A 9,454-nucleotide genomic window follows, 5' to 3' on the forward strand; every position below is an offset into this window, starting at 1 on the left:
TGAGCTCCCTGCCTGGCTTGGCAGTGGCTTCCCACCCTCCTGGCAAATGACAGGCACCACAGGCCGCTTGAGCCCCCGGATGGAGGTGCACACTTCCTGTGCCCCCACCCAGCCTCCAGGGGCCACCTAGTCAACCAGGCCCCCTCACTGGGGACCCAAGTGCCACCCCCGCCCCAGGCTCCCATGGCAGCTGCAGAAGGGGTCGATGGTGCCACAGCAAAATGCAGGGGAGTGGATGCCTGCAGTGACCCTGCCCAGGCCAGGACTGCCTGGAGTCCAGGATGAGTGGCAGGGGTCGAGGCTGGCCAGTCCCTCTCCCCACCTCCTCTACTCCATGCCTCCTCCACCATCAAATGTTAAACCAGAGCAAGCCCTCAGGCAGTCTCCTCAACTGACAGAACCAGCCCTCCAGGATGACTCAGAGCCTCAGGAAAGGAGAAATCTTGTGGGGGATGGGAATCTATTTAAATATAGAATTCAGACAAAACAACTTTTCAAGTTATGGTTACAGAATATAATTGTTACAGACAACTATGCTGTAAAAATAACAGCAAAATGGAGAGTTGGGCGCTGCGGATGTGCTGTGTAACTCACTTTTCCCAAGAGGGAGTCAACAGATACTGATTAAATTTGGAAAATGTTTGAAAACATAAGTCCTCTAAACTCTACTTTTAAAAAGTAATCCATTTCCTTTTGCCCAAAGGCAGTTTTCAAATGATGAGGAACACGAGGGCTGAAGCAACTTGAGGCCGATGCCTTTTCTCAGGGGACCCCGACTTATGGTTGAAGGAGGGGAACAGTGTTTCTTCATCTTTCCCTCCAGCAGGGCAGCACCCAGGGGACCTGAGGAGGGGCTCAGGCTCCCAGGAATCTCCCTCAGCCCCCAAACCACCCAGAAGGAACATGGCAGGGGCACAATACACTTCTGTCAGGCGTGCCCCCTCACACCGCAGGCTCACCTCCTCAGCAGAACCTTGGGCTGCCGTGGACATCAGGGCCCTTGTGCACAGGGGCTGTCAGTCCTGTGTGGCTCCCTGGAGGAGGTGGCCTTTATGAGGGTCCAGCAGGAAGAAGCAGGCTGAGGCCTCCTGGGAACTAGCCCTGGAAGGAGAGCCAGGGAGGGGCAGGATTGGCTTCCCAGGGGTTCAGGGCTGGACACCAAAGGCAGCAGAAAGTGGAAACCTCAGAGACTCCACCTAGTCTCTGAGTCAGTGGTCGGGTTTTCCAGGCTGAGGAGGCCCTGGGGGATGGAGGCCGCTGGAGAGCCCTCCTGGGCCTGAGAGATGGCCCAGGCCAGGAAGCCCTGGAACAGGGCCAGGTAAGGGCTGGTGGGGGTTGGGGAGGCTCAGGAGCAGGGGGGTGGGGATTGGAGCTGGGACCTCAAAGGACCCAGAATCATGGAATTTTAAAAACCTACCCATGGTGGGATCTAGTATACAGCTTCTTTTATTCTCTTTTTAATTTTTTTTTCTGCTTACAAAAGTAAATTATGCTTGATCAGAAAAAGATTACAACGTTGAAAGTGAAAATCAGTCAGCGGCTGGGCCGCAGGCAGAAGCCCAGTGGAACGCGTAGAAGTTGCAGCCAAGTTCACTGACCCAGCCAGGATGCACCCTCAGTTGTCAGGGCTACGGGTCCTCCCTGGACACGATGGGGCCCATGGTGGACTCCTCCCCATCCACCAAGGGACTGGGGGCAGGCTGTCCTGCCAACCTTCCATCTTCTTTTCCGTCTGGAAGAGAAGGGGATGGGTCAGGCTGTTGTCAAAGGAAAAGGGGGAAGGGGTGGGGGGCAAACCTGGGGGTCCCAGCTGCCAGAGCAGGGGCAGGGATTGCTGACTCCAGAGACATGCTCCCAAAGGCCACTGGCCCAGGGACACAGAGCCTGTTTCCAGGAAACTTTGGGCCAAATCTGGGCTGAGCATCAGGAAGCTGCTGCTCCCTCCCCGCTGCCTGGCCCAGGACGGGGCAGGAGGTGGGGAGGGCCGTGGACAGGTCTGGAGGTAAAGACAGAGAGGCAGGTTGAGAGGTGTTGACTGCCCATGAGCATCTGCCCAGGGGAGCCCATGGGGCCAAGCTGCAGCCCTTGTTACGCTCTTCATCTCTCCATCTGAGGAAGGGTGACTTTGTCCTGATTCTCACAAAGGTGCCATATGGGGTGGGGTCCATATGGCCCCAGAGCCTGCCTGATCTGAGAAGTGAGCAGAGGTCTCAGTTGGGGTAGAAATGGCCTGTCCCATCCAGCTCAGCTGGAAGAATGGGCTCTGAGCCAGAGGGGGCCCCCCCATCCTTTGCAGTGAGCTAGCTGGTGGCCTCAGGGTGGTGACTTGGCCCTTCTGAGCCCTGCCTCCACACAGGTACTGAGGACAGAACCCTCTCTGCACTGGGCAGAGGCAGGTGGACATGAGGAGGCACTTGGAGCAGAACAGGCTGGTGGAAGGGCTCAAGGGTGAGCCAGGCCCACTGCAGAGGGGCCTCCAGGCTCTGGGGTCCCTGACTCCAGCAGGCGATGGAGCCTGAGGGGGTCCCTCAGGTCCCCTGAGAACTCTAGGCTTGTGGCTGGGGATGCCCCTATCTCATGAAAAACACATAAGAGTAGACACGGAGAGAAATAGGCCCAGGAACACAGACATATAAGAACCCACACAAACTTACTCTCCTAGGCAAATACACACATAGGGAGACAGAACCTTAGAGAAACACACGCGCGCGCGCGCACACACACACACACACACACACACACACACGGAGGCCTATAGACACGCAGAGATTCACACTGAGATAATGTAGACAGATGCACGCAGAAATGTTCACAGCACACACATACTCCCCTGAGCCAGCCGAGCCTGCTGTCCCCCTGGCTGCCCAGGTGACAGGGGACTTCGGCCCCAGGAAGGTCTTGCTCCCGCCCTGCTCGCTGAGCTGGGGCCTCACCTGTGTCCAGCTTGCTGCGTTTTTGCTCAGGCTCCTGGGGGGCGGCCTCGATGGCCCGCTGAGCCTCGGGATGGATCTTGAGGAGGGCTTTGGCAAGGGTGGCGGGGCCGGGCACCCCCAGGGACATGATGCAGTGCACTCCTTTGCGCTTGGCCCCCGCCACTTTGGCACTGTCCTTGGAGGCTGTCAGCAGCACCAGTTTGGAGAACTTTCTGGGCTTCCTGGGGGCTGCGGGGACGACATCTGTGCCCGGCTCAGGGGACTCAGGGGAGGGCTCCTGGCCGGCCTTCACGCTCTCGCCCTCCTGCTCACTGGGCTCGGGCAGGGGCATTCTGGGACCGATGGCCTGGCCCCCAGGCCACGCTCAGGCCCCAGCAGATGGATTTCTCCTCCACCTCCCTGGAAGGAACCCAGCAGTTCAAGGGCTCCGTCCTAAGGCAGGAGGCAAAATCCCATCAGTGGAGGTGCCCTTGGACCTGGGTTCAGGAAGAATCTGGGCTGGAGGTTGGGGCAGATGGGGCTGCCTCAGTGCCCCCAGGAAAGGACCTGAATGGAGCCAGAGAACCCTGGGCTGGTGCTTCTGCTCTCTTGGTAGCCTTGGGTCCGTCACCTCTCCCAGCCAAACCTCACTTTCCCATCTACAAAATGTGCCCAAAACAGGGCTCTCAAGGGGCTACTGGGGTGACCAAGGTGCTGACAGCTAAGTTACTAGGAATCCAGGCCCACAGGTGCTGAGCACAGGGTGAAGTGCTTCCACAGGTTTTTCCACTTAACCTTCAGCCCCATGTTATTGAAAGTTGATCTTTCTCATTGACCCAGGTTACAGATGAGGACACTGAGGCATGCAGCCATGAAGGCAGAGCTGGGAGTCCAGTAAAGGTGGGTCCAGAGCCCGCCCGTACAGCACCTGGGGTACCTTGTCCAGGATAATGGACACCCATCTTCCTGAGCACCAGTCTTCAGGGAAAAGTACTTTGGGGACAGGAGCTCAGGTCACTGATACTCCCAGAATGCCCGGTGCCCTTCACCCTGACACTGTGTCACCAGGAACATGGGCTGGGCCCTGGGAGGCAGAGCTCTCCAGATTTACAACTAGATCCAGCCCCCATCCCAGGCCAGAGGCCCCAGGGCACCCAGTGCTAGGGGACACTAGGACCCCACGAGGGCAGTGACCTTGTGTCTGAGCTGGTGCTGGCTCTGCCTCAGCTGAGTGGGGACAGGGCTGTGGAGGTGTCCAGAGAATCTGTGGTCACTGAGGGCTCCCTGGCTTCTGGTCCGGAGAAGCAGAAAGGATGGATGACAGGGAATTCCCTGGTGGTCCAATGATTAGGACTCTGCACTTTCACTGCCGGGGGCCCGGGTTCAATGTCTGGTCAGGGAACTAAGATCCCACAAGCCACATGGCATGGCCAAAAAAAAAAAGAAAAGAAAAAAATGGATGACAGGGGCAGCGCTGGCCTGGAGACCGGGGCTCTGGGGCATCAGTGTGGGCTAGCTGTTTTGTCTGTTGGGGGTGATTGGGTGGTGGGCAGATGGCGGGGTCTTTCTCAGTTTCCAGTTTGGCCCAGAAACAAGATTGCCGCCTTGGCAGACATCTCACCCTCCCTGTCCAGGACTCAGGCAGCACCAAGGCCCGTACACTCTTACTTGGCCCCCTAGACCTGTTTCTCCAACATGGCTTTTAGTTGTGTTTCTCTGGGCGCCTCCAATGCACATGGCTTGAGGTGTCCATGCCCCGCACCCAAAAGTCTTCGAAGACCCCTTCATCCATGAGAGGAGCCTGAGGTACAAGGCCAGTGCATGGTTGGGGTGCCTTGCCCCCTGCAAGCTCCCCTTCTCAGTCAACTAGACATGAAAGCAGAGACCAGACAACTAGACACGAAAGCAGAGACCTCCCAACTGCGACAGAGGAGGACCCCCACCTCCAGGGGGTGTAGCCTCAGGTAAATGCTTCCTGGTAGCAAGTCACCTGACCACAGGCACCCCTGGGATTGATGTCTCATTATCCCTCCTGTCCCTGGTCCAGCCCCTGGATAAGCTAACCCCTACTCCTCCCATGTGGTCCTTCCCAGCTCTGCCCATCCTGCCTCACAGGGCAGGCAACATGGTGGTACCTGGGACCTGGGGGGACATGGGGCCCAGCAGAAAAGACACTGCCTACCCCCCCCCCAACCCAGAGAACCACTCTGGGCAGGAAAGGGTTATGGTGGGAAGCCCCACCCACAGGACCCTGCCCCCATACCCTGACTGGCCTGGTGTACAACACTGGCCAGCAGCCCACACCTCTGTGGTCCAGGAATGAAACTCCAGGAGGTTGGACCCCTTTCTCACATCATAAAAATAATTAACTCTAAATGACCATAGACTTAATTATGAGAGCTAGTGATAAAACTCTTAAAAAAAATAAGAAACGAGTAAATCTTCCTGACCTTGGATTAGGCAAAGCTTTCTTCAGTACGACACTAAAAGTACAGGTAACCAAAAAAGAAACACAAAAATTTGACTTCATCAAAATTTAAAACTTTTGTGAGTCAAAGGACACCATCAAGAGAATTAAAAGGCAGCCCATAGGATGGGAGAACATTTTTGCAGATCATACATCCGATAAGGGACTTGTATCTAGAATTTATAAAGAACACATAACTCAGTAATAAAAAGACAAATAACTCAATTTTTAAAATGGGCAAAGGATCTGAATAGGACTTTCTCCAAAGAAAATATACAAGTGGCCAGTAAGCACAAGATGTTCAACATCATTAGTCATGAGGGAAATGCAGATCAAACTATAATGAGATACTATTTCACACTACTAGAATGGATCTAATAAAACAAAACAAAAAAACCAGACAATAACAAGTGTTGGTGAGGATGAGGAGAAAATGGAACCCTCATACCCTGCTGGTGGGGATGTAAATAGTGCAGCCACTTTGGAAAACAGTCTGATGATTTCTCAAAAGGTTAAACATAGAATTACCATATGATCCAGCAATTCCACTCCTAAGTGTATCCCCAAGAGAAATGGAAACTGATGTCTACATAAAAACTTGTACATGAATATTTGCAGCAGCATTATTCGTAGATGCCAGAAAGTGAAACAGCCCAAATATCTATCAACAGATAAATGAATAAATGTGATGTATCCACACAATGGAATATTATTTGATAATTTAAAAAATTCATGCCACGACATGGGTGAACCTTGGAAAGATTAGCTAAGTGAAAGAAGCCAGTCATGAAAGATCACATATTATACACTCCATTTCTATAAAATGACCTGGAGTCTATAGAAAATCTATAGAGTAGAAAAATCCATAGAGACAGAAAGTAGATTTGTGATTGTCTAGGGCTGGGGGTGGGAGGGATGGGGACCAGAAGAGTGAGGAGTGAATACTAGTATGTATGGGGTTTCTGGGGTGATGAAAAAGTTCTAAAACTGATTGTGGTGATGGCTGCACAACTTGGTGAATTTACTAAAAGCCATTGAATTGTACATTGTGAGTGAGTGAATTGCATGGTATGTAAATTATCTCAATAAAACTTACGTATTGAGAAAAGAGAAGTTAAGTCTATAATCAGTGGTTTCCCCACTTCATGATACCTAAGAATCACCCAGAATTCTTGTTAAAAATGCACAGTTCTGGACTCCTCCACCCCCAGACTTCTTTCTCAGTGGGTCTGGAGAGGGACCTGAGAATCTACATTTTTTTTTTTTTTACCATTACCCTATTTGATTTGATACTTTGTGAAAAATGGATGATGCCATGGGCCCTCTGTTTAAGAAGTTTCTAATTTCTAGTTCATAGCTGAACTGTTTTTCCACCACTCCATGTACAGGGGTGGACAGTTCCTCAGCCTGGATCAGTCTCTTTTCTGGATCCATCCCTAACCTTCTAGCAATTTATTTTTGAGATGTGAATGGAAGAGTTGACAGGCAGCTATTTTAAGCTATTTATTTATTTATTTAAGCTATTTATCTATTTTGAAAATTAAATTTTTACTCAATAAAAGTTCATTGAATTAACAGAATTTTTAGAAGTGAAGCAGAAATGAATTAAAAAGATCAAAAGGCTTAATAGTTTACCTTACTTCACTCACTTTACACCCTCCACCTGCATCCCCAGTCGGATGGTTTGATATTGCTATGGGTCTCCAGTCACCCATTTATCCTAGCCAGCTGTCATGATATTGTAAGATGGCTCAGTGTAAACCCCAAACCACACAATGTTAAGAACTGGCAGGAGCCTCTTAGACACCTTGGGAGGCAGAATAATGCCTCCCCGCTGCCCATCGCTAAAGCTATCTAGGTCCTGATCCCTGGAACCTGTAAATATGTTACCTTACATGGCAAAGGGGGAATTAAGTTTGCAGATGGCATGAAGGTTACTAAACTAGGAGATTATCTTGGATTGTCCAGGTGGTTCCATCACAATCACAACGATCCTAAAAAGCAGGAAACACAGGTAGAAGAGTCAGAAAGAGTGGTGTGATGATGCAGGCAGGGTCAGCGAGAGGAGAGATTCAATGTTGCTGGCATTGAAGGTGGAGGGAGGGGGATATGAGCCAAGGAATGCTGGAGGCCTCTAGAAAAGACAAAGAAACAGACTGTCTCTCCTAGAGTCCCCTGGAAGGGTTACAGCCCTGCCCACACCTTGATTTTAACCCAGTGAGGCCCGTGTCAGACCTCTGACCTCCAGCACTGCATGACTTTTACAAAGCTGTGTTGTTTTAATCCACTAAATTTGTGGTAATTTGTTATGGCAGCAGTAGGTAACTAATACAAGGTCCAATCCCTTGATGGTGAGGTTCTGAAAGCCAGGATCATGGGAATTACCTGGCGGTCCAGTGGTTAGAACTCCCTGCTCTCACTGCCGAGGGTGCAGGTTCGATCCCTGATTGGGGAACTAAAATCCCATAAATGGCGTGGCCAAAAAAAAAAGAAAGCCAGGATCATTGCCTGGAAACTGATGATGGATTAACAGAATTACCATTACCTTCATATGTATGGGAAAGAAATACCATCAATGTCCACCAACACCTGCATTCTCAGCTAAGAGGCCAACCCCTTACACTCTCTGGGCTGGTTTCACCTATGTAATGGGAGTAGTGGTGAACTTCGCAGGGGCTCTCAAGAGCAGGCAGGCAGGCAGGCAGGCAAGGGTGAAGTCTTCAAGTTACCGGTGATACTGACAGATGCCCCTTCTATAATCGCTGTCTCATGTGGTTCTTGGAGGGCTGCTGGTGGGATGATGGACCCACTTAGATATGCAGGTACACATCCTTACAGGGAGATTTTCAAAGCAGCAGTAAGACCCAGAATGGGTCAAGAACTGCTACTCTATAGTGTGCAGGGAACAGCTTCCCCAAAGTGGGAATTTCATGTAATGGCACCTCCTTACCCTAATCACCATGGCTTGGAATCTTAGTTACTTTTACTTCTCCTTACCCACTGCAATTTGTCCTAAGACCTGTCTATGCTGCGCCCAAATGGCCCCTGCTCCCCGCCTCTCTCCTCTCGCATCATTACCGCCACCTCCTAAGCCTCCGGAGTGCCTCCCCCGCCCCAACATCTCAGACCTCCAACTGCCATCCCTGCGAGCATCTCTAGAGCCACAAGGATGGGACGGGACTGGGGATGGGTGCAGCGCGGGGGCAGTACTGGGCGGGGCGGACACGGTCAAGGAAAGGCAGACCAATGTGGGGCTCCCTGACTTGGGGTGTGAGAGCTCAGTCCTGGGGTAGGGTGGGTTGGGGAAGGACGAGCGAGGAGAAGAGCTGAATCGCTGGTGAAGGACAAGGAGGCGGCCTGAGCGCCGGGATGCAGAGCTGGGGGGCACCCCCCAGCATCAGCAGCCCTTGGGGATCCCCAGAGGAGCCCGGCAGGGACCCGAGACCCTCCCCAATCCGCTGGGGCCCGTCCTCACCGGGCACCGGCCGGGCGGCGACGGCAGCGGGGCCCTCCCTCTCCGGAGACCGAGCCGCGGCAGGTCCCTCAGCCTCCGTGCCTGGGGCCCCGGTCTGGGTTCGGGCAGTCACCTCAAGCTGGGGTCACGGAGCGAGCATGCGCAGAGGGCTTGTGGGGGGCCCATTCCTTGGGCTAACTCGATTTCTCCGGGTCTTCCCCTAGCGGGGCAGAACTGGCGGCCTGACCAATCCCGCGCGGGGGCGGAGCCAGGGCTCGCGAGGGGGCAGGACCATGCCGTTATTGGGCGGTGGCCCCCGGGGGGCGGGGTTCAGCCTTCCAGTGGCCAGACTTCGAGTTTTGGGCGGGGCTCTCCCAGGACAAGAGGGGGTGGGTTTAACTGAGACCACACGGCCTCCCCCAGTGTTTGACCTCGGCTCCACGTAGAGGAAGTCACAGCATTTGTTTAAAGGCCTCGATCGTCTCCGTCGTTCTTCTGAGCGAGCAGAGGGAAGAACTTTCAGTATGCTCATCAAAGCTACTGATTCCGCTCCGCCCAGCATCCCTGAGGGCGCAGCATTTTTGCCATTGGTTCCTCCCCGACCCTCGGTCCAGCCCTCGC

The 9,454-nt window shown here is 53.0% G+C and overlaps 1 protein-coding gene across 5 annotated transcripts; it reads right to left on the reverse strand.

Moving 5' to 3' along the window:
• Positions 1 to 1,428: 1,428 nt before the first annotated feature.
• Positions 1,429 to 9,104, reverse strand: FLYWCH2 (FLYWCH family member 2). 5 transcript variants are annotated; one of them, XM_067706903.1, is made up of 4 exons: positions 8,855 to 9,104; positions 4,107 to 7,373; positions 2,934 to 3,365; positions 1,739 to 1,996 (listed from the first exon to the last, which is right to left on the reverse strand). In XM_067706903.1, exons 3-4 carry the CDS (start codon positions 3,262 to 3,264, stop codon positions 1,764 to 1,766), a joined length of 564 nt encoding a protein of 187 aa, XP_067563004.1. In that variant the 5' UTR covers positions 3,265 to 3,365; positions 4,107 to 7,373; positions 8,855 to 9,104; the 3' UTR covers positions 1,739 to 1,763. The 5 variants fall into 5 exon arrangements, with proteins under 5 accessions (XP_067563007.1, XP_067563004.1, XP_067563005.1 ...); XM_067706904.1 differs by lacking the exon at positions 4,107 to 7,373 and adding an exon at positions 7,765 to 7,834; XM_067706906.1 differs by lacking the exons at positions 1,739 to 1,996; positions 4,107 to 7,373 and adding an exon at positions 1,429 to 1,732 and having other exon boundaries at positions 8,855 to 9,093.
• Positions 9,105 to 9,454: the final 350 nt, after the last annotated feature.

Source organism: Pseudorca crassidens, chromosome 15 (assembly GCF_039906515.1).
Source record: "Pseudorca crassidens isolate mPseCra1 chromosome 15, mPseCra1.hap1, whole genome shotgun sequence".
Lineage (NCBI taxonomy): Eukaryota > Metazoa > Chordata > Mammalia > Artiodactyla > Delphinidae > Pseudorca > Pseudorca crassidens.